The 25707-nt window shown below is 42.7% G+C and overlaps 2 protein-coding genes across 15 annotated transcripts in view; one reads left to right on the top strand and one right to left on the bottom strand.

Moving 5' to 3' along the window:
- The window catches only part of NAALADL2 (N-acetylated alpha-linked acidic dipeptidase like 2), a 953294-nt gene that overhangs the window by 563466 nt on the left and 364121 nt on the right, over window positions 1-25707 (top strand). The window lies entirely within an intron of this gene.
- Window positions 22707-24990, bottom strand: LOC135973637 (uncharacterized). Its single transcript, XM_065557728.1, has 2 exons — window positions 24271-24990; window positions 22707-23276 (listed from the first exon to the last, which is right to left on the bottom strand). Exons 1-2 carry the CDS (start codon window positions 24845-24847, stop codon window positions 22801-22803), a joined length of 1053 nt encoding a protein of 350 aa, XP_065413800.1. The 5' UTR covers window positions 24848-24990; the 3' UTR covers window positions 22707-22800.

Here is a 25707-nt window from a genome sequence, read left to right as displayed (position 1 = left end):
AAATTATAATGTATTTTATGTGAGGTGAGTTGTCAGTGGAAAGGTTATGGTTTGCTGAATATGATTATCCTGTTTGTATGCCTGAATCATTTTTGAATCCAAAGTTATGTATATTGACTATGTATCTATTTCACATGTAGCTATTCCTGTGCAATGCCCACTCGGCAAAATGTTCTCAGTCTAGATTGCTGGCTGGGAAGGGCCCATTTAGGTTAATGAGCCATTAGGAAGAAACAGTAGGCCTTAGGAGAAGTTTATCTCCCACCTGGGAGATAAACAGCCAGTGGGAGATGGCTACTATGACTCTACGGGGATATGTGACCAGGTCACCTGGTGCTGGACTACATCTTGGGATGTCAGTATTTTTCTACTGACTGGCATGGGAACCAAGCTTTGAAACAAAGGGTTCCCACCATATGCAAAAGCTATATAAGGCAGGGGAGTGACATCATCTTGGTTCTTCACTGACCACCCAGGAAGACTCCTGGAAACACCTGAGGAAGAAAGGCTGAACTGGGGGAAGTGCTGGACCCAGGCTAAAGGGATTTTTAGCGTGTGAATGGAACTATAAGCAAGTGCAGCTTGCCCCTTGAGAATCTGCAGCCTGCTTGTATCATCACTTTGGTTATGAATAGCAGATTCTCACCGTATCGGTTTAGTATATTAAGCTGAGTTTGCGTTTTTTGTTTATTTGCTAGGTAATCTGCTTTTGATTTATTTGCTATCCCTTATAATCACTTAATGTCTATCTTTTGTAGTTAATAAACTTATTTTTGCTCTATCTAAACGGGTGTGTGGGAATCATAACTTGGGGCAAAAGGCTGTTGCATATTCCTTTCCTCATTGAGGGAGGTGGCGAATTTGATGAGCTTACTCTGCACAGTTCCCTGTGCAGTGCATGACAGTATAATTTTGGGTTTACACTCCAGAAGGAGCTGGAAGGTGCCTTAGGTGGAGTCTTCCCATGCAGGGGCTTACCAGAGAGCCTGCCTGCATGAAACTGCAGCTGGGTATGCCCCTAACTGTATGTATGCTGGTAAAAGTGCAGGCTAGAGAGGGTTTTGCAGCTTGTCACAGAAGTACAGTGTAAAAGGGAGCCCCGGCTGGTGGGTCGCGGGGGCTCAGTGGTACCCCAGTTCCAGGTGGCATTCTGGGGGGAACCCGTCACAGTATGGTGTTGCATTTTGATGGGGTTTTTGGACTATTGAAAGCTTTTACTAAAAGTTTTTTGTCTTTTAAAATAAAACTCGGGTGTAGCTGTAATTGATGTGTTACCAGCTTTACTGTGTTTCTTTCTCTATCATCTTCTAACTATACTATTGCATGTTTATGTTTCCTAGATGTCAGTTCAATGGACTCTTAGAAACTTAAAGTGGTGTTAAATCTTTTTCGGTGAACCTATCTTGGCAGAATTGCATTTGCTTCTAGCACATATAAGGTTCTGAAAGATATTTTCTTTCAACTCCCCCAAAGAATTGCTGGTGAAAGAAGGAAACTGACCTAGTGAATCACAAGAATGAGCTTAGTACTTTTCTGCCCATTACCTGTTTTGGGGGTCATTGTTACTAACAGAGCTTTCTTAATATCCTCAGCATGTCCTTGCTCTGATACTGCCACCCTCCTTTCCTAATCACTGCATAGACCATCTTCATGGCAATACATCTGGCAGTTTTTTCTCATTTTCCACTCCTTCCTTGCAGACAAGGTTTGGGCATAACTGTGGATTAATGCTTCTTGGCCTAATAGCATATTGGTGTTATTGTGCGGAGGATGTTTTCTCACCGAGTGAATGAGTGACTCTGTAGTGCTCTGTGATTGCCAAACTAATACAACTGCCATCTCTGGTGTCATCAAGCACTTTAGCTCCAGACCTTCTCCAAGTAGCTCTTTCTACTATTTCATTTTAGTGAAACAAGATATTTAGAAGGTCAGACAGGGTGCCAAAGCCCTGATTTATCAGTGTCCTGAATGGAAACAATGAAAAAGTAAGGAATTTAGGAACTAAAACTAGCAATTGTTGACTTATTCATCTCTTTCCTGCAATTATACTTCACCCAAATTACACAGACGCTGCAGCTGTTCTGTGTCATATAAGTCACTAACACAAAATGTTCACTATGAATGTACACTGTATAGCACATTGAGTGAAAAGGCACTCTTGAGAACTCCCAGTGTAATGTTTCAGTCATGAAAACAGTGCAGGCTTAATATAGTTTGAATTTCTGGATTTCCAGGGGAACTTGGAAGTGGAGGATTAATGTTGATAGTTTATAAAGAACTTACACAACTAAGGTTTTTTAATAACATCTTTAATATTTATGGCTTTCAAAAGGATTTTCTCCACCGAGGCAACTTTTTATGTTTATTTCTTTTATCATTGCTGACTTGTGACTGTTTTTCTAATAAGTAAGATAAATAAGTTCATTTTCCTGTATTGATTTACTTAAAGGCATGCTAACCAAGTAGTGAAACATTCCTTGGCTCTTCTCTGTAAATGAAAGTGAAATATTAATCAACCAATTAATATTATGCTGTTCCCCAGATGATATATAGATGTGCCTGAGGTTTTATACAGTATATTCTGCATTATGTATCGCATTTAGAAACAGAACATTAAACCAAATATAAATATCTAAATACACAGTTAGTATCTGCAATATATGGACTGTGTTGTTGCCTTCAAAGCGTTATTCTAAAAGCACCAAACCTTAGTGCCGTTTACTGCCCCATAGAACACAGTCAACAGGAAGAGCAGTGAATGAGTTTGTTTTGCTTTTATAAGAAACAATGGCTTTTCATACAAGATTACTAGACAGTAGTTGTGAGAACAGTGAAATAAGAGAGAGTTTGTTTCTCAGTACAATTGAAGACAGTTGCATTTAAAAAACACCCTTTTACAGATCCTAAGCTCCAATTACCAATGCAGTAAAGTTATTATAAGACTAAGGTGAATTGTAATTTATGTGGCTTGGAAGAGCGTATGCTAATACTGCGGTATAGACTACAACATTTACACACATGGGGCTAGTAAAACCACAAGGTTTCTTTCATTTTGCAGGGAGTGGCACTAGGAAGACTTTGACCCATTGTATCTCCACATGATTATTTTGAGTTGCAGTGATTAAAAAATGCATTTAGGGAACCGATGGGGGAATATTGCAGAGTTTAAGTTATAATTTTACATAAGGGGAGGAGAGGCTGTTGGGGGATGAAAGATTGCAGGGTCACATTTGTCTGTGATGCCTCCATTGCTTCAGATCAATATTAGCATATCTGGTTGTTTACGGATATTTTAACACTTTTGAGATTATCAAAGTAGCCATATTAAAAACCAGCTTAAGTTTGTTCAAGGAAAAATATTCTCCAAAATAATTCTAAAGTGGGATAGTGTAATATCCTCTACTTGCAGAACTCTTCGGTGGCTTGGGACCATTACACGTACAGAGCCCTATTTATTTGGAGACAAGTTCAGGGAAAATGTTTGTAAACACTGGCAATTATGCAGCATTAATGTAGAAGCTAAGTGAATAATAGGAATGACATCCAAAATCCCAGGAGTAATTATAATGTACAACGGTTGATGGAAGTCAGAAGCACATGAAAATAAACACTTCTGACTGTCATATGAATTCAATAAATATTCCATTGCTGTTTATCATGTTTAGCAGTGCAGCATATGTATTTATTCTGCTATTTCTGTGCATGCCTGTCAGCTCTGTTTCTGTATTCTTGTTAGTTCCTGTACTGGTCTTACTTAGTTCCTGCCCTGAAGAGCTTACAAACGATCTGTTCTGTGCTTTTACAATGCACTACTCTAATATAAATAATAATGATGATAACATTGGAAATGCAGATGGTGGTCATATTTAAAATAAAATTGATAGTTGGGATCGTATCTGTAACATCTCACCTCTCAGAAATAAACCATTTGTGGACACAGTGCATCCACACATATCTGCACCACGCTGAACAGCGTCCATGCAGATTGCAGTATGTGCATATTGTCTTATGCCATCCATATCAGAAATGGGACATCTGCAACTGGTGCATTTTGTAAAATACTCCGAGTCCCCCTCACACTGGCACCAATGTCTGTCACAAATTCAGTGCCCAAAAGATGGAAGTTCAAGTTGTGAATTTCAGCAGTTTTAACTTAGTCTATTTGTTTCTTTTTGCTGCCTTTAGACGGGTACATTCACTTACAAACTTTGAGAAATGCTCTTGCTTGTAACACAACCCAGTCCCTGCAACGTTTTATTTATTGTAATAAAAAGTACTTTACCCCACTCCTACTTTTCGCTAAAATATCCCATTGCAATTGACACCCACTTTATCAATTTGCACTGTGTGTAACCGAAAACTAAAGAACATTCAGTAGATGTAGCCTACGGGGAAAAAACAAGCTGGAGTGTCTGCAGTGATGCATAAATATAAGTAGCGCTTCCTGAATACATTTAACATCATGGTTGTTTTTTTTTAAATTACCTGTTAGGCCACTGCATTAAATTATCATCAGGAACATAGGCTAAAATGTAACAATTTTGACTTGAAAATATCAGACAAAGAATTATGGTAGTTTATTAAATCGATGGTAACTATGCCCAAACCCAGATTTAGCTAAATATCCACTCTGTGAGTTTTCAGTTAAATGTATCCCAAGTATATGAATAAAGAACACTAGTAAGCAAATAAAAGTATTAGCTCTGCTTTCATGTCCATTTAATCATTGACTTCTCCTCTCTGAGGTCCAGTGTCAATTATGCAGAGGGTGTTTTGGGTTGTAAACACCAATGCTCTGGGATCTGGGCTGAAATCCCAATTTATTTCTAATAGGTCACCGATTAGCCATCATCTGGAAAGAGCTTTCAGTCAGTATCAGTCGGGAATGGATTTCATCCATTGCCCCTCACAGTTCATTTGAAAGCCCGAATAACCCAGGGAGGTCACCCACTCCCCTGTTTGATTAGCCTACTGTATATGATTAGACTAAAAATGGAACACATTGCCTAGGTTTTCCTCAAACTGTCTACTTCTTACGAGTTAAGGCAGAAAATAAATCCAAATTGAAAAAACAAATGCAAAATAATGTGTTTGAATGACAGATACAATATCAAAGGGACAGATTAGTATTCAGAGATTCCAGGGGCAAAAGGATCCATTGTCAACATCTAGTCTGATATCTTCTGTAATACTGGCCATAGAACTTCCACAAAATATTTCCCACAACATATCTTTGAGAAAAACATCCAATCTTGATTTAAAAATTGTCAGTGATGGAGAATCTACTGCAACTCTTGGTAAATTGTTCAAAAAGTTAATTACCCTCTCAGTTAAAAATCTATGCCTTTTTTTCCAATCTGAATGTGTCTAGAACATAAGAATGGCCCTACTGGTCAGACCAAAGGTCTATCTAGCCCAGTATCCTGTCTTCCAACAGTGGCCAGTATCAGGTGCCCCAGAAGGAATGATCAGAACAGGTAATCATCAAGTGATCCATCCCCTGTCGCTCATTCACAGCTTCTGGCAAACAGAGGCTAGGGACACCATTCCTGCCCATCCTGGCTAATGGCCATTGAAGGACCTATCTTCCATGAATTTATTTAGTTCTTTTTTGAACCCTGTTATGGTCTTGGCCTTCACAGTATCCTCTGGCAAGGAGTTCCACATGTTGACTGTGTGTTGTGTGAAGAAATACTTCCTTTTATTTGTTCTAAACCTGCTACCTATTAATTTCATTTGGTGACCCCTAGTTCTTGTGTTATGAGAAGTAGTAAACAACACTTCCTTATCTACTTTCTCTATACCAGTCATGATTTTATAGACCTCAATCATATCTCCCCTTAGCCATCTCTTTTCCAAGCTGAACAGTCCCAGTCCCAATCTTATTAATCTCTCCTCATACGGAAGCTGTTCCATACCCCTAATCATTTTTGTTGCTCTTGTTGTCTAGCTTCAACTTCCAGCCATTACATCATGATACACTTTTCTCTGATAGATTGAAGAGCCCATTATCAAATATTTGTACCCCATGTATGTACTTATAGACTTGTAATCAAGTCACTCCTTAACCTTCCCTTTTAAGCTAAATAGATTGAACTTCCTTGAGTCTATCATTGAGACATATTTTCTAATCCTTTAATCACTCTAGTCGCTCTTCTCTGAACCCTCTCCAGTTTATCAACCTCCTTCATGAATTGTGGGCACCAGACCTGGACACAGTATTCCAGCAGTGGTCACAGTAGTGTCAAATCCAGAGTTTAAAATAACCACTCTACTCCTATTCGAGGTTCCCCCGTTTAGGCATCCAAGGATATCATTAGCCCTTTCGGCCCTAGCATCATACTGGGAACTTAAGTTCAGTAGATCATCACCACTATCCCCAATCTTTTTTCAGAGTCACTACTTCCTAGCATAGTGCCCCCATCCCATAATAGAGACTACATTCTTTGTTCCTAGATGTATACCATCCACGTTTAGTCATATTAAAATACATATTTGCTTGTGCCCATCTTACCAAGCCATCTGTATCACCCTGTGTCAGTGACCTCCTCTTCATTATTTACCACTGTCCTCATTTTTGTGTCATCTGCAAACTTTATCAATGATAATATTCTGTTTTCTTCCATGTCATTGATACATTTTTTAAATAGCATATGGCAAAGAGCCAATCCCTGTGGGATGCCCCTTAGAAAAACACCAGTTCAATGATGATTCCTTGTTTACAATTATATTTTGAGGCATATCAGTTAGCTAGTTTTAACTATTTAATATGGTCCATGTTAAGTTTTAGGGGGTAGTCATGTTAGTCTGTATCTACAAAAACAACAAGGAGTCCGGTGGCATCTTAAAGACTAACGAATTTATTTGGGCATAAGCTTTCGTGGGTAAAAAACCTCACTTCTTCAGATGCATGGAGTGAAAATTACAGATGTAGGCATTGCTTATGCCCAAATAAATCTGCTAGTCTTTAAGGTGCCACCGAACTCCTTGTTGTTCATGTTAAGCTGATCATTCTAGATTTTTTTAAATCAAAAGGTCAAATGTCTTACTGAAGTCTAAGTAATATTACATCAGTGCTATTACCTGTATCAACCAAATGTGTAGTCTCATCAAAAAAAGATAGCAAGTTAGTTTGACAGGATCTATTTTCCATAAACCCATGTTGACTGTCATTAATTTAGGATGCAGGATCCTAAACTACACATCAACATTTTGTTCTGTTAAACTTAGAGAATTTTTTCACTTTGAGGTCCCAGAAATAAAGACAAGGTTTTCATCTTGAGGCCAAAAGACCAAAAACATCAAGACACTTGATCACGGCCTTGGATAGACCAAGAGACTAGGCTACACTTGACCAGAGCTCGGAGAGCCGAGAAGCTACTTATTTAAGTCCAGTTGTTGTCCCTTATGCACATTGACTAGTACCTTAGTCAACGGGACTACTCACAGAGTAAGGTACTACTAAAACATGAGTGCGACAACTGTCATTGTGGCTGATACACTGGTGATTGAACTGGGGGCCTCTAGAGCTAAAAGTATGAGCTGTTACAACTTGAGCTAAAAAGCCAAATCTCTGTAGCAACTCATATCCTCAGTGGATTGGATAGAGCAAGGCCTGTAACACACACTGAACAGTGGGTTACGTAAGTAAAGGTATTGCAATCTGGCCCTTATTTAACAGGTACTGGTGACTTCCCGTGACTCGCTGTTTCATTATTATTGATATGGTCGGTAGAAAACAAATTTTTGGAAAATTATCCCAAAACTGACAGACACTGAAAAATCTTCCAAACATTTGCTTAAACCTAGAATAGGTGCCAGGGTGGTAACCTTCACATGATACAAGCCATTAGCTTATTCAGAAGAAGCTATTGTTTGTATTTATGAGGCCCCTTTTGTGGCTGTGCTTTTTGTCTTAAATATTTTGATAGTGATCTCTGTAAGCATATACACTGATGCAGCTATATCATGGCCAAACCCGTAAGGCCATGTACCACTCATTATCTGCAATGGAAATCTCATTCATATCAGTAAGAGTTGTGTGCAAGGTTGGAGGCCATTTGTGGGCTAGAGATTACAGCTAGAAGGGTTTTTGACCTCTTTTAGCTTTCACATCTGAATCCACATTTCTGGAAGGTTTAACTAAAGCAGTTACTGACTGGAGCTATTGACTTCCATTGAAGATTATGTGACGGGGAGTGTTCCTTGCCTTTGTGGCTCCCTATAGTAGGCCCTGCAGTTCTACTACATCCTTCCTAAGGAAGTAGTGAAGTGACAGGAAAGGAGCAGCAAACAGGGCCGGCTCCAGCATTTTTGCCGCCCCAAGCAAAAAAAAAAAAAGCCACGATCGGCGGCGGCAGTTCGGCGGCAGGTCCTTCACTCCTAGAGGGAGTGAGGGACCTGCCACCCCTGAATTGCCGCAGGTGCCGCCCCTCTCCCTTGGCCACCCCAAGCACCTGCTTGTTAAGCTGGTGCCTGGAGCCGGCCCTGGCAGCAAAGGGGGGTAAGCACCCAATCGGAACCCAACAGGCTCAGATAAAAATAGCTCCTGGGGCTTAGCCAGTCAGTTCCTGGCTAGGTCAGGAGGAGTGAGGAACGGGGGGAGGGGGCACTCTTCTGTGGCTGAGAGAAGAAACTGAGGATACTGACCCTGAGATAAGGCTGGAAATAAAAGTGACATAACTAAGTGAAATGGGATGAAGTTAAGACAGGGAAAATATAGGGTAATTGTTAAAATCACTTCCTAAATATTAGAGCTGGGCAATTTTTTTCAGGAAAAAAAAAAATTCAGGGCACCAAAACTATTCACAAATTCAGATGGAATTCAGCAAACAGTTTTGGCTGGAAAAGATGGTTTTAGTGTTCGTTTTTTGTTTTTTAAGTCATGACAGTTTGTTTCAACCATTTGAAAAGTCATTTCATTTCAAGATCATATTTTGAGATATAGCTATCTTTTTTTTTTAAAAAAAAAAGGATAGAAAAAACTAGCCAAGACCAAAATCAAAGTAACCAGCTTTCTCCCTGCCACGCCCCCTCCCCCCATTTAAAAAAAATCATTTTGGATCAAAACCACCTGTAGTTAAACAAAACAAAAATCCCAAAATGAAAGTGTTTTTTTTAATCAATCCCAGTGTCTTTTTTTTTATCAATTTTTTTCTCCTTTTGTTTTTGTGTTTTGGGAAGGAAAAACAAAGCAGCTTCAGTTCAAAACTAAAGAATTTTTTTTTTTATTCGGCCCCCAAACAAACACCATGGAAAATGGTGGAAGACCTGTTTTTAGGACACTTGTATTGAGACACTACAGAGCCTTTGCAATGAATTTGGGTGCTCAGATACTGTGGTGATGAACATGGTATAAGAACCTATATAGATTAGAACAGAATCTGGAAATAAATGTTACCCCTCAGAGTTCTGGATCTGAAGTGCCTCTGCAGTTGTAGAACCAGGTAGATGCACTGGAAATGTTTGCGTTCTCAACATTAAGCAACTGATCCCCTCTCTCCTGCTCACACCACCTCCACCAGCACACACAAAATGTATGTATCTTTTCTGGAAAATTCCATTTTTCCAACTAAGATAAAATGATACATGGGTGTAACTCCTGTATTGATGTAACACTGTTGATAGCTGTACAAAATAGACTTCCCTTTAGCAATCTTTTGTATACTGTTCCAGTAGCAAAGCTAAAATTCATTGCCACTCACAGGGTGTGTGCTTGGCAGCTTCAAGTTCAGAAGCTCCACTGTTGGAAACGTTGTCTGATTTGGGGCTAGGGACATGGTCAGGCTGCTGTGAAGGGATCTAATCTACCCTCATGCCATTGCTCTTTAATTTAATTTAATTCTTCCAGTTGCTATGTTTCAAAACATTGCTGTATGCAAATACTGTACTTCAGAAGAGCCATAAAAGTCTTATTTAGAAGGGATTTTCCCCTCACTCATATTTAGAGTTGCTTGAATAATCAGAATTTCCATGACAATTTTGGAAAGAAATGAAAAATGTTTTCAAAACTTTTCATGGAATTTTTGAGGGTTTTTATTGTTTTATTGAAAAACACAATTTTGTATATTGTTTCTGGCTTCTGAAAACTGAAAAAAAAATTATTAGGGTGGTTTTCAGGTTTTTTTTAACTGAAAGTTCTTTTAAAATAACCTGAAAATGTTCATTTTGAAAAAACGAACCATTTTTAATTGAAGAATTTTTTTCCAGTTCTATCATACCAATGTATCTTACACCGCTACCTCAATATAACGTGATCCGATATAACACGCATTGGGATATAACGTGGTAAAGCAGTGCTCCGGAGGGGCGGGGCTGTGCACTCCGGTGGATCAAAGCAAGTTCAATATAACGCGGTTTCACCTATAACACGGTAAGATTTTTTGGCTCCCAAGGACAGCGTTCTATCGAGGTAGAGGTGTATTTACAGAAGGAATTTGCTTTGAATATAGGTCTCTTTATCCTATTTGGAGCATACCATTACATAGTGAATTTCATCCTTCAACATACCAGGCTAGATTGTGAATGCACAAGGGGGGACAGAAAATGCATGAGAAGCCTTCCCCTTACATATCCTCTGTGCAGCAGGTAGCAACGTTTCTTAGTTTTTGTCCTCGCTTAGTGCAAGAACTGGCAGGGTTAAAACAGCAGCAGAGCTAGAAGCCCCAAAGGAGACAGTGCCATTGCCCCCACCCTGGCTAGGGGAGAGGATCTGTGTCGTCATGCCTCAGTGGGTCACAGCTGAGGATGCCAAATACAGGACAAATTGCTGAGAAATTGGGCAGATTTACCCCAGACTTGTGGTTACTCTCTCATTAGATTATACCAAGCCAGTAGCAAAAGAAAACTTCTGTCTCAACACACTGGTTAACAAGAAGCCAAAAATGCAGTCTCCTTAGGCATTTCAGCCCTTGACTCACCACCCAGACAGTACACTCAGTGATGAGTGGTTACTGAAAACCAATTTCATCAAATATCTTCTAATCCCAAGAAATCAGCCACTTAGCCAGGTCAATATATAACCCAGAATTTACCCAATAATCACACTGATGCCAATCCTTTGGTAACTAAAACTAATCAGATAATTGCAAAGTTCTTATATCAGGTTTATAGCAGTGATTAAATAGACTGCTGGTGTGCAAAGTCTCTCTGGTAACTTCCAAAAGACTGGAACGTCCTCAGTCCATAGTTCAAAATGCTTTTTATTGTAAATCCACAGTCCAGAGAATCAGGGCAAGAAAAAGGCAAAATGGAGTTAACTCGGGTCTTTTATACCCTCTGCCATCTGCCTGGAAATTTATTCTTCCAAACAAAGCTCAGAGCCTCTGTTTGTGGAAAGTTATTGGCCCACAATGGAGTCCAAGGTCACATGAGCATATCACATGTTCTTACATGGTTTGATGGCTCATAGGCCAGCCATTCTCCATATTCTTGCTGAGGTGTCCACAGGAAGGCTTACGGTGGCCCATTGTGAGAGCTAAGTGTCCATAGCTGTCTGGCCTTAATGTAAATTCAACCTGGGGAGTGTTACTCAGCAATACAGCACATGTATAAGATACAAGTCCATGGCCAATATTCATAACTTCTGTTACAAAGATGATACATGTATATAAACAGGATAAATCATACTTAATAAATCAAACTTTTCCATTGACACCTTACATCACATGCTTTGTACCAGATTTGTTGCAATTGTATAACAGTGGTAGCAACAATGATTAAGAATGGTCATATTCAATCAAACAGCATCACAATCTGTCATTGAAGTTTATAGTGTGACAAACTTCATAACCAGTGCAGTTCATCACTGCAGGTATTGAAGGCCTTGGGTAAAATTGGATGGTGTTGCCCTGATATCTTTCCTAACTTGTGTCCAGCTGCCCAAGGCTTCTTCAGGGCCATCAGAGCAGCCGAGAGTAGTCAGAGTCTAGCAGTATTGAGGCCATGCCTCCATTCCCCCGAGAAAGCCTTCGGCATGTTCCCTGTGCCAGTGACTCTCACACGGGCCAGCACCTCCTGAAACTGCCATTAGGTGTGTCTGCACTACTTCCATGGTAAGTTATGGATTGATAGCCACAGTAGAGGCTGTAAAACATAGATCAAGGCCTCTCCAGATATTTTATATATATATATATATATATATATTTCACCAGAGTTCTAAGTATCTCCTTATGTATCTTTTTTGTACATAATTGTTTGTCTGTTGTGTTGGTCACATTGTTTGGAGTGGCTCATGATGGTGACTGCCTAACTGTCAAAAACTGGGCTGACACCCCAAACTGGTGGTGTGTTCTATGATTAGATTTCACCAAGCCAATAACAAATGTGAAATCCTGGATCATTATAACAGTCTTACCTGGAGTCACAGACAGTCTCCTTAGACTGTCCTGTCTATCTTGCCACCCAGACAAACTGGACTTAGTGATAAATGGGCACTTGCACCAAAAATCACACACACAAAAATTAAGTTGCTTCTAGTCCCAAGAGACCAGTTCCTTATGCAAGATCAATTGGTACCCTAGATCTTACACCAAAGACATCACCTGTAGCCAATCCTGTAATAAACTATCTAAAGGTTTATTAACTAGGAAAGAGAAATAAGAGAGTTATTTGCAGATTCAAACAAGCAAACATATGACACAAATGAGTTATAATCTAATCCCAATAATGACAAAGTTGTAGTGAGTGATCTGTCAATTCAAAGTGTCTTTCAGAGCAGACCTATGGGTTACCCCTGGGGATCTCTGTCTCAGTTTAGAGTCTCTGATTCCCGTGTCTGGGTTCACAGGTTCAGAGAAAACATGTTCAAAGTTATAAAGCAAAACTTACGTATTTTCTTATAGCATGAAATACCATTATTACAAGTGAGATTAATGCATGCAGCAATTTACAAACATTTCATAGAGTTAAGACTAATACCTGTTTTGAGCAAAACTAATATACACGTGAACTGGTCTGATCTCCAGCTATGAGTTTGCCAGTTCGTAGCTAATGCCTGCAGCCTGGACCAGACCTGGGATTTGGCCTGCCAGCGTTGAGTGCTCACTCAGTAGAGAGAGAAAATATTGGAAATAAATAGTCTAAAATGGAGTTATAAACATCAGATGGAATAACACATTCATCATTTACAAAGAAATGCTTTCAGAGTTTTGGAATGTTTCTTTTGTATGCTTGTTGAAATGTTTAATGGCATTTATTACACGCACTGTGCTCCACTACATGGTGACTTAAAATATATAGTATTTCATGGAGAATGAGGAATGCAATAATAGTGTAAAAGATTTTGTGTCATATACTCATCAAATAATGTAAGCATTTTTTTCTGGACTGTAAGCAATTCAATTATTTTGTTTCTGAAATAAATTAAGTAAAGCTTATTGAGTCCTACCAGCCCTTGTTTCTGGGGAATTGTAGTTCAATTTCAATTTTAATTAGAATTGAACATTGTGGATTTCTTAGCCCTGGTAAGCAAGATCTGGCAATAAAATATGCACTCCGTTTGTATTAAAGCTTCCTGAAATCTAGTGCAGGGAACTGGCAGTATATCTGGTTTATATTTAAACATCCAAGTATTCTATTGTAAAAATTTCCATTTTTAAAAACTGCTGTTGTGTAACAAATTACTTTTATTTTATACAACTGCAATCATGACAAGAACAGACTAAAAATATGGGACAAAATATTTAATTCTGTATAAGCTTGGTATTGTGTCCTTGCGAGTCTGACCTTAGGAGTTTTGCCTGTATAAGGATTGCAGGAATGGGTCAAATTGTTTTTTGGTATCTAATGAGTTTAGAGATTGGGGGAGAGGGGAAACAAACAAACAAAACAAAAAGCCCTGCCAGGGTAAAACCAGGGGAGAAATATTATGCAAGGATCCCAGGGAAGAGCACCCAGGGGCAAGCCATGAACTGAATTGTGACTTGGAATCAGAGTTTGGTCCCTGGTATCCTCTTGCTTCACTGGGAAATAATCTGTGTCAGCCCTTTACCTGATCAGACTACTTCCTCCTTTGTGTTGGCTCAGTTGTCAAAACTCTGCTAGCTCTCCACTCACCTTTGCTGGAGAGCGAGCAGCAATACCATGCAGGCTGCTTTCCCATGCTTGATGCTGTGATAGATCCACAGTACTGCTAGTCTGCACACGAGCTCCCAGTGTAACTCTGTGGCCAAAAGGACTAATGTGACCATGGTGAATATATAAACAGGGGAACCTCAAGTAGGAGTAGAGGGGTTATATTATAGCAGGGATTGGCAACCTTTGGCACGCGGCACTCCAGGGTAAGCACTCTGGCGGTCCAAGCCAGTTTGTTTAACTGCCGCGTCCGCAGGTCCGGCCAATCACGGCTCCCACTAGCCATGGTTCGCCACTCCAGGCCAATGGGGGCTACAGGAAGCGGCGCGGTCCGAGGGATGTGCTGGCCGCCACTTCCTGCAGCCCCCATTGGCCTGGAGGGGCGAACCGTGGCCAGTGGGAGCCGCAATCGGCCGAACCTGCGAAGGCGGCAGGTAAACAAACCAGCCCGGCCTGTCAGGGTGCTTACCCTGGTGGGCCGCATGCCAAAAGTTGCCGATCCCTCTATTATATTAACTCCTCACTTAAAGTCATCCTGGTTAACGTTTCATTGTTACATTGCTGATCAATTAGGGAACATGCTCGTTTAAAGTTGTGCAATGCTCCCTTCTAACGTCGTTTGGCAGCCGCCTGCTTTGTCCACTGCTTGCAGGAAGAGCAGCCTGTTGCAGCTGGTTGGTGGGGGCTTGGAACCAGGGTGGACGGGCAGCCCCCCCATCAGCTCCCCGCTCCCCTAAGTTCCCTGTGCTGCAGCCACCCAGCAGGCTATCAATCGGCAGTTCAGCTGTCCCTCCCCCACGCTGCCATGTGCTGCTCCTGCCCTCTGCCTTGGAGCTGCTCCCAGAGACTCCTGCTTGCTATGCAGGAGGGGAGAGAGGGAGCTAATGTCAGGGTGTCCCCCTGCGCCCTGCTCCTGCATCCCACTTAGCCCTTCTCCATATAGAGCAGGGAGGGGACTCAGATGGAGAGAGACAGAGAGAGCTTGGGGCAGCAGCCGCTGTCTCAACTTCCTGATCCACTTAAAAAGACAATGCACTTAAGAGTGGGTCAGCTTACTTAAAGGGGGCAGTGTGCATCTCTCTCTCTCGCGCTCTCTCTCTCTCTCTCTCTCACACACACACACACACACACACACACACACACACACACACACACACACACACGGTGTGTGTCTGTCTCTATCTGCTATGCTGTCTCCCTTCCCTCGTGTTCGTGCAGCCTTTTGTGAGAGGCTACATCAACAGCAATGTATTAACCCTTGAGGGCTCAGCCGAGTGCTAGTTCATCATTTAGCAGCAAGGCATTCCCTGGGAAATATCCCTCCCTCTTCCACCCTCTAACTTCACCACCTCAACCAAGCTTCATAATCATCATAGCTGTAAACAGTATTAAATTGTTTCTTTAAAACATATACTGTGGGTATATCTATATAATATAGTTTTTTTGTCTGGTGAAAAAAATTTCCCTGGAACCTAAGCCCCCCCTATTTACATTCATTCTTACGAGGAAATTGGATTCGCTTAACATCATTTCACTTAAAGTCGCATTTTTCAGGAACATAACTACAATGTTAAGCGAGGAGTTACTATACTTCTGTATTTGGTACTGGTACAACCACTACTGGAATACCATCTAGTCTGGTGTCCACAGTTCAAGACAGAGTTTAAAAGATTGGAGTTTAAAAGATTGGAAAGCATGCCTTTTAGTGATATAGGAGCTCGGTCGGTTCATCTTAAAAAAACAGATGGTTAAGGGGTGACTTGATTATAGTCTATAAGTACCTACATGGGGAACAAAAAAAATTGATAATGGGCTCTTCTGTCTAAAAGAGAAACGTATAGCATGAACTGTTAGCTGGAAGTTTAAGCTAGACAAATTCAGACAGAAAATAAGATGCAAATTCATAACAGTGAGGGTAATTTATCATTGGGGCAACTTAGCAAGGATGATTGTGGGTTCTGTATTACTGGCAATTTTTAATAATGACTGGATGTTTTTTTCTAAAAGATATACTGTAGTTCAAACAGGAATTGAGTCAGGGAAGTCCTATGGCCTATGCTATGCAGGAGGTCAGACTGGATAATTACACTGATCCCTTCTGGCGTTATCATCTATGAATTTATAAATTTTCGTTCTTATGACAATAAATCAAAGGCTGAACATTTTGTCACGATGCTTTGGCGTAGTAAGTAGTACCAACAAATTTCTGACTGTGTTTTATAGAACTGTTCAGAATTATGCCAAGAATAATTTTGTTTACTTCAAATTTAGTACATTTTCCACCTTGTTAACCTTTTGTGGGGAACAACCTGTCATTTATAAGATCAGTTACTCACATTTCCAGCTACTTGCAGTTTTAAACACCTGGGACCTTTTCCCAGTCTTGTTTGTTCAATGTATCTGTAGTGTCATTCATTAGACAAGGACAGTGTTTGAGCTGTATAGCAAAGAGGTATTGTTTTCATCATCCCAGAGCACTCGGGCATTAAACTGGATATGTCACCCATCTACTATACTATCTTAACACAACACCTTGGGGTGGATCAGTAAATGTATAAGCCTCCTCGGATACTATTTAACCAAAAAATTGTCTTGAACTCTGCCCCTAGACATCTGGGATGGGAAATGTAGCAGCATGATTAAACATTTAATGTAGTGTTCAAAAATTAGATCAAAGCTAAAATGGACCTTTTCTACCTTATTTGTTAAAGATGTGGGGTAGAAGATTTATATAAAAATGTAGATGTGCGTACATCTTTTTCCCTCTAGTCTCAACTGTGATACTATAGCAGCTCACGAGCGCACTGTTTTATAGCAAATGAATAAGAGGGTGGTAGCATCCAATTAAATCTGCACTGTGCAAAGTTTTATTTTTCTCCTTGGGAAATTTGCTTTGGAAATTAAAAAGCAGGATATCCATGAGGTTCTTGAACAGCTGAAATGGTGTTATCCTCCCAATTGATAGTGTTAGGCATTGCCAATTAGTAAAATAGAAGGGAATTGCTTGCAAGGCCTTATTATATTAATTGGGACTTCAGCGGGAAAGAATAATTCACTAACAACTTGTAACCTGTCCAGCTAGTAAAGTAGGACCTCTGAGTCATTAATGAACAACTCCTATTGCCCATTGCACTATAAACTTATAAAACGCACTTGTTCAAACTGAGTCAGGTTATTTATTATGACCAACGCCACCTAGCCATGTTGCATAGAAGTGTAATTATAATACTAGGTCCTTACCCTGCAAACACTTATGCACATGCTTAATTTTAAACAAATGACTAGTCTCATTGACTTCAGTGAGACTATTTAACTATAAAGGTATGAGCACAGGGGTTAAGTTCTTATAGGATTGCTGTCCTAGTATTGTAATGGACAAGGAATGCTGTCTTTGTGTGTGTGTGTGTGTGTGTGTGTGTGTGTGTGTGTGGTGCACATACTACTGCTTTTCTCATTGAAAAACATAGGAGGGGCTCAACCTTTTGGAAGCAGCTTTTTGCTTTAACAATTTATCAAACATTATACAGAGATGACTCATTTCTACATAGTTAAGATGGAGGCAATGCTCCCTTGATATGGCCAATAAAAAACAAAACCCAATCTGTCAAAGGTAAATCCTATGATTGGGTGGAATTTTTTTCACAAACTTTGAGAGAAATAAAAAAAAACCCCACCCAAAACCCAAACAAATAAGCCACAGAACAAAACAACCCAGAAAATCAATTTCAAGCCATTTGGATTTTTTTAAAATATATTTGAATATTGAATTTTATAGTATTTAATTTTGTATGAAATTCCAGTACATTTTTTTGGCCTACTTGATTTCATACATTCCTGTCTTTGTTGGTCTCTGTGAAGATTGGTGCTTTTTACCGTTGTTTTTTCCAGAAGTCTCTTATACCCGAAAAGTAATTCACCTCTGCTCTGAAACACACATAGAAAACTGCATGACTCAGGTGCTTATATTTCCTCCAGTTGTTTTCTTTATTTATACATTATTCTGAAAGGTGTTATCTGTGATTCTCTGTATATTAATATGCTTTTACTGAATAAACTCCTAAGTGTGTCATTGGTAAAAAGGGTACTCTAGTTCACGCACTTCTTACACATCACAGGGTTTCCATGTAGGAGAAGATGTAGGTTGTCCCAAAGAACCACATCTGCATGGATCTTGGGGAGAAACGTTAGGCTATATCTGCCCACATTTTCTGGGCAGGGGAGAAAAATAAGGGGTGGCAGCAATATGCAGATTCCTAGAATAGCTATCAGTGGAGAAGGTCTAAAAAATTCCTATTATATAAATGCCTAGGCAATGATCAGGCCCTGCCACAGTAACTGTGAAGAACCAGCTGTAGCATAATGGATTCATGGTGCTCTTAGAATTGAGGCATTTGAATCCAGAAGTAGACAAAAGTTTTGGAGAACCTCAAGGTATGTCTACACTGCAATTAACACCCTGCCCCCCGCATCGCACCGCCTCTGGTCTAGGCTGTGCTAGCTGACTCAGGCTAGGTGCTGTTTAATTGTGGTGTAGATGTTTGAGCTCTGGGACCCTCCCACCTCGCAGGGTCCTAGAGCTCAGGCTCTAGCCCGAGCCAGAACACTTATAGTGCAATTAAACAGCCCCTTAGGCCAAGCCCTGCGAGCCTGAGTCAGTTGGCCTGGGCCAGCCAGGGGTGTCTAATTGCCGTATAGGCATATTCTAAGAGAGAGACTTGGGCCACGTGGTATGCTATTGATTTTGCCACATTTCCTGGATGCATTGCCTCGTGCATTTGGCTAGACAAGAAATGGCCTTATTCCGGTGACAAACCCTGATTCTCCATTGGCTGGTTCCCTGTGGTGTCATTGCAAATGCAATGTCAAATATTATGGTTTGGTAGTAGCCTGACACTCACTTGGTACAGATTCAAATGACTACATTAGGTGGAAAGGTGGAAACTTGGACCCACAAAGCCTGAAATGCCCCAAGGTGATTAAAAAGCCCCTCACTTAGGAGTTTTTTAATTGAAATAACTTGCTTTTATTACATTTGCTAAATAAAGTGACTTGTCGAGTGGTGTAAAGGGGCCTTAATATAAATGAAAATCAGGACCTAAAGACACATAGGCACATTTTCTGCGTAAAAAGGGGTTGGATTTATATTAACTATACATTTTTGGTAATACAAAAAGTAGCATATGGCTAATATGAATGTTTAATGGAGACAGGGTCCTATATTTGAAGGTAATTTCAGCGTATGATAGCATGCTGTGCTCAATGCCCTTTAGGAAATGTAAGCTGTTTTAAATGGCCCTGGCAGTATATTAATAATGAAAATATATAATAACCCAGATAAAATGAAAAAAAATTTGAACACTAATCTGCTGCTAGAAAATGTACCCTAGTTATTTTATAGTCATTACATTGTGATCGCACACAGTAGGTTTGCATAATGTAACTGAGAGTGGAATATGACCCAATAAGAAAAAGAAAAATGTCACTTGATTTGTGTTGTAGCTGAGATTGAGTAGTAAAAGTGATCTCTTACTTGAATGGGTACCCTCTTATGTTTAGTAAAATTGTATTGCCGAGTGTCATGTCTTCCCTTATCCTACAGCGGATCAGAGACTTAGGACCTGATTCTCTACTGCCCTGCACCTTGTGCAACATTGGAAGCATGTTCCATTCACTTTGCACTCACTCTGTGCCAGTGTACATGACTGCACAAGGTACAGGGCAATGGAGGGTCAGGGCCAGTGTATGGTAGATTTCCACCTATTGAGAAGCAAGCAGGTAAAAATAGGTGGTCACTCATGAAGGAGATTAAGAGCCAACACTTAGCTTTGCCCCTAGCCTCATTGTTCCTTTCCCACTCTCCTAGAGGCAGCAAAGGAAAGAAGAGGGAAAAGGGAATAAAGAAGAGGGGAAAGGGAATAAAGATGACAGAAAAAGGATTAGAAGAAAGACAGACGAGAGTGTCAGATCAGATCGGAGAGCCAAGTCAAGACTCCTGTTGGGGGAGAACCTGATTCCATGCATCCTCTCCAGGTATCCTGGGGAGTCACCAGGGTTTTCTAAGACTTTGGCCACTCGTCCTTAGCTACTTCTTTACCTCCCCTTCATCTTCAGGTTGGAAGAGGGAAAGTTGCAGCTGCAGGAAGGAAGCTGGAAGTTGGTGTGAGAAAGTGTACATTAAATCAGAATAAGGAGTACTTAAATTTACACCCTTATTTCAAATCCTTGGTGTACAAGCTAAACCAACTTTGATCTCCCTCACCCATTGATAGATCCGGTATAACTGAGCCTTATACAATCTGAGTTCAAGGGAGTCTAAGGCCTTGTCTACACTACGAGAGTAGTTCGATTTTACTTGCATCGAATTTTTGTAATCGATATTGCAAAGTCGAACGTGTGTGTCCACACTAAGGACAGTAATTCGACTTTGTGCGTCCACACTAACGGTGATAGCGTCGACATTCGAAGCGGTGCACTGTGGTCAGCTATCCCACAGTTCCCGCAGTCCCCTCTGCCCATTGGAATTCTGGGTGTAGCCGGCAATGCCTTCTGGGTAACAAAATGAGTCGAGGGTGCTTTTGGGAAACTGTCGTCATCCGTCCATCACTCCCGCCCTCCCTCCCTGAAAGCGCCGGCGGGAAAACAGTTCGCGCGCTTTTCCAGTCATTGACAGCGCGGACGCCACTGTACTCCGAGCATGGAGCCCGCTGCGACCATCGCTGCAGTTGTGGCCGCTCTGAACGTCTCGCAGCTTATCATAAAGGTTTCCCTGAGGCAGATGCAGAAAAGTCAGGCAAGGAGGCTACGGCACCGCGGTGATGTCCTGAAGTCTGAGAGTAGCACAGACCTGTCAGAAAGCAGGCGACCCAGCGCCGAGGACATCACAGTGGCAATGGGTCATGTTGATGCCGTGGAACGGCGATTCTGGGCACGGGAGACAAGCACTGAGTGGTGGGACCGCATAGTGCTGCAGGTCTGGGATGAATCCCAGTGGCTGCGAAACTTTCGCATGCGGAAGGGAACTTTCCTGGAACTTTGTGAGTTGCTGTCCCCTGCCCTGAAGCGCAGTGACACCCGGTTGCGAGCTGCACTGAGTGTACAGAAGCGAGTGGCCATAGCCCTGTGGAAGCTTGCAACGCCAGACAGCTACCGGTCAGTCGCGAACCAGTTTGGGGTGGGCAAATCTACCGTGGGGGTTGTTGTGATGCAAGTAGCGAAGGCAATCGTTGATGTACTGCTGCCAAAGGTAGTGACCCTGGGAAACGTGGAGGCGATCATAGATGGCTTCGCAGCGATGGGATTCCCAAACTGCGGTGGGGCCATAGATGGAACTCACATCCCTATCCTGGCACCGGACCACCAGGCCACCCAGTACATTAACCGAAAGGGATACTTTTCCATGGTGCTGCAAGCACTGGTGGACCACAGGGGACGTTTTACCAACATCTACGTGGGATGGCCGGGCAAGGTTCATGACGCTCGTGTTTTCAGGAACTCTGGTCTGTTTAGACGGCTGCAACAAGGTATTTACTTCCCGGACCACAAAATAACTGTTGGGGATGTGGAGATGCCTATAGTCATCCTCGGGGACCCAGCCTACCCGCTAATGCCCTGGCTCATGAAGCCCTATACTGGCGCCCTGGACACTGAAAAAGAACTCTTCAACTACCGGCTGAGCAAGTGCAGAATGGTGGTGGAGTGTGCTTTTGGCCGTCTCAAGGGGAGATGGAGAAGCTTACTGACTCGCTGTGATCTCAGCGAAACCAATATCCCCATTGTTATAGCAGCTTGCTGTGTGCTCCACAATCTCTGTGAGAGCAAGGGGGAGACCTTTATGGCGGGGTGGGAGGTTGAGGAAAATAGCCTGGCTGGTGATTACTCACAGCCAGACAGCCGGGCGATTAGAAGAGACCAGCGGGAAGCGCTGTGCATCCGGGAGGCTTTGAAAGCAAAGTTCCTGAGTGAGCAGGGTAACCTGTGATTTTATAGTTTGTGTACTGAGAAGCTAAACCTGCCCCCGTTTCTTTACCCAGGTAATGTTGACTATCCTATCCAGTTACATACCCCCTTCACCCCCCCTCCAACACACGTGTCGAAATAAAAATAGTTCTACTTTGTTAAAGCACACCGTTTTCTTTAATACTGTTTTAGCGGGAATTTTTTAAAACTGGGACGCAGACTGTGGTGCGGGGCGGGTCTAGTGTTGTGATGCGAATGCAGCTTCTAAACTCAAGGATTGACAGGCTCCGCTGCGGTGGGATGCTTGTTTCAACGGAGCCTGTCACCCCTCCTGATCGGGACTGTGTGTATGGGAGGTCTATTTGACTTTGTGGCAGGGGGAGGACGGTTACAGATCCCATGCTGTGTGGCTCTGTGATCCTGTCTAAGGACCGGCGCTTAAGATCTGTAACTGCCCTCCCCCGCCACAAAGTCACAGAGCAACCCACCCCCCCCAACATTACATCAAAACAACCTCCCAGACTAACCGGGGCAACTAGTCACTGCATCACTGCACTGTGTATGTGCCCTGCTGCTGTGCCTGCCCCCGACTATGTACCCTGCCAAAGGAGACTGTCCTGTCCAATTTCCAACCCCCTTTCCCCTCCTCCTCCAAAAGAACATGATTGAAACAGTAGTTAACAGAAACGAATTTTTTATTATCAACTACACATGGCATTGGGAGGTGAAACTTGGACGTGGGCTTGTGTCAGGCGGGAAGGAAAGAACTTTTCAAATTTTGGGAAATGAGAGCCTTCTGCTACTAGAGCTCTCTGCAGGGGTGGAGTGAGAGTTAGCAGGGACTCTGCCGCCTCTCCTTCTTTGCACTTTGGGTGAGGTGGGTATGGGACTTGGTGGCGGGGGAGGGCGGTTAGAGATGGACTGCAGCGGGGCTCTGTCCTCCTGCCTCCGTTCCTGCAGAACATCCACAAGGCGCCGGAGCGTGTCCGTTTGCTCCCTCAGTAGTCCAAGCAGCGTTTGAGTCGCCTGCTGGTCTTCCTGCCGCCACCTCTCCTCCCGATCCATGTTGGCTTGGTGCATTCGGGTCAAGTTCTCCCGCCACTGGGTCTGCTGTGCTGCCTGGGCTTGGGAAGAGGCCATAAGCTCAGAGAACATGTCCTCCCGTGTCCTCTTCTTCCTACGCCTAATCCGCGCTAGCCTCTGGGAGTGTGATTCCAGGCTAGGTTGTGAGACAGTCGCAGACGGGGCTGTGGAAATGGGAAAAAGGGAGTGAATTCCTCTGAAAGATAAATGTAGTTGTGAACAAAGAACATAGTCTTTCTCTGTGAACAAGACCATGCACAGCACCTTTCACATGCGCACTCAGCACAAGGTCGAATTCTCGGCCTTCGCATTCTGTGCCTGGGGTCTTGAACAGCACATTTGAGAAGCGAGGCAGCACAACGGAATTTCTGTTGCAGGCAGACATGGTAAGCCGTACACTTGTGGCAGTTTAAAACTTTTATATTACCACTGGCCTCATTTCACATTTAAATCAATGTCAGTCCCTGCTGCCAGCAATCCGGCAAGCGGGAACTCTGCCCCTGTCCCACCCCCTCGCGGCTGTCCCCGGGAATGATCCCTTTCGGCTGCCCCTCTCCCGCCTCCACCGCGTGGCTGCAAACCAGCGGTGACAGTTCTGTAAAGGAACGGGAAAGCAGTCCCAACACTAACATTCCCCTACCTAATTAAAAGCAGGTCACCATGGCCGACATCACCCTGATGAGGATCTCCGAGAGCGACAAAGAGAGAATGCTCCGGGAAAGCCTACAAAGACCAGGGCCGTATGCCGCCCTGCTGTGCAGAGCAATGATCCCCGAGTACCTGATAATCTCGTGGCGCGGCAACGTGTCGTACTTCGGAGGACCCAATAAGGCCGCTCTCCCCAAGAACCTCATGCAACGGCTTTCAAGTTACCTCCAGGAGAGCTTCATCGAGATGTCCCAGGAGGATTACTGCTCTATCCCCGCACATATAGACCGCATTTTACTGTAGCTGCAGTAGCAGGGAATACACAGTAGAGCGGCTTGTGCAGGACAATCACTGAAAACCGGACATTGCTAGATTTCTTTTCAAAACTTGCACTGCCCCTTACTAAACCGTTAAGCGCCTAGGGCACACTAATCATGAACAACCCATTCTTTTAATTGTTAATATTCCTGTTTTGTTAAAAATAAATGTTTAGATGTTTACAACACTTACTGGCTGATCCTTCACCAGATTCTGTGTCCGGGGTAATGGCTGGGGACGCTTCGTAGGGGATCTCTGTAAGGGTGATGAAGAGATCCTGGCTGTCGGGGAAATCAGCGTTGTGAGAGCTGCCAACTGCCTCGCCCTCCTCATCTCCTTCCTCATCTTCCCCGTCCCCTAACATGTCTGAGGAACCGGCCGTGGACAGTATCCCATCCTCAGAGTCCACGGTCACTGGTGGGGTAGTGGTGGCGGCAGCACCGAGGATGGAATGCAGTGCCTCGTAGAAACGGGATGTCTGGGGATGGGATCCGGAGCGTCCGTTTGCCTCTTTGGTCTTCTGGTAGCCTTGTCTCAGCTCCTTGATTTTCACGCGGCACTGCGTTGCATCCCGGCTGTATCCTCTCTCTGCCATGTCTTTAGAGATCTTCTCGTAGATCTTTGCATTCCTTCTTTTGGATCGCAGCTCGGAAAGCACGGACTCATCGCCCCACACAGCGATGAGATCCAAGACTTCACGATCAGTCCATGCTGGGGCTCTCTTTCTATTCCCAGACTGCACGGCCATCACTGCTGGAGAGCTCTGCATCGTTGCCAGTGCTGCTGTGCTCGCCACGATGTCCAGACAGGAAATGAGATTCAAACTGGCCAGACAGGAAAAGGAATTCAAATTCAAATTTTCCCGGGGCTTTTCCTGTGTGGCTGGTCAGAGCATCCGAGCTCGCACTGCTGTCCAGAGCGTCAACAGAGTGGTGCACTGTGGGATAGCTCCCGGAGCTATTAGCGTCGATTTCCATCCACACCTAGCCTAATTCGACATGGCCATGTCGAATTTAGCGCTACTCCCCTCGTCGGGGAGGAGTACAGAAGTCGAATTAAAGAGACCTCTATGTCGAACTAAATAGCATCGCAGTGTGGACGGGTGCAGGGTTAATTCGATTTAACGGCGCTAACTTCGACATAAACGCCTAGTGTAGACCAGGCCTAAGTTAGTGTGAAGGGTCTAATTTACATTACCTTAATCATCACTTCTGATTTTGGCCCCTAGTCTCTGATGTGTTGTAGGATTGGGGAAGAAAAGAAACTCTACAAGATAAAATAACTTACTGGTAATTATCTTTGTATCCCTTTCTTTGCTTTCCCAATCCTATCTCTACCCTCTCATGTTTCACAACACATGGTCTCCAGTGATGGACATTGTTTGTCATGTCCTTGCTTCATGATACATGGGCTTGTCTTCACTGCAGAGTTAAGTGTTGCTCCTAATTCAAGTTCCACTTGCATACACAAACACTTCATTTGAGTGTGGTGGTGCTTTTAACTTGAGTTGGCTTGCCTGTTAGGTGCTATTGGCTACAGATTGAATTGACAGAGCTTGTCGATTGCTAACACAACCATTTGGTATAATTCGAGATTCATTTTGCAGTGAGGCCATTCTCCTTTGAGCTA

This window comes from Chrysemys picta, chromosome 9 (genome assembly GCF_011386835.1).
Source record: "Chrysemys picta bellii isolate R12L10 chromosome 9, ASM1138683v2, whole genome shotgun sequence".
NCBI classification, from domain to species: domain Eukaryota; kingdom Metazoa; phylum Chordata; order Testudines; family Emydidae; genus Chrysemys; species Chrysemys picta.
This window is presented reverse-complemented; position numbering and strand designations above follow the sequence as displayed.

Bases quoted from the DNA above. Each gene is read 5' to 3' on its own strand.
- LOC135973637 (XM_065557728.1), bottom strand. From the start codon at position 24,847: ATGCAGAGCTCTCCAGCAGTGATGGCCGTGCAGTCTGGGAATAGAAAG. The intron at 23,277-24,270 runs GTAAGTGTTGTA...CCATTTCCACAG, and splicing joins ATCTGGTGAAGGATCAGCCA to CCCCGTCTGCGACTGTCTCA.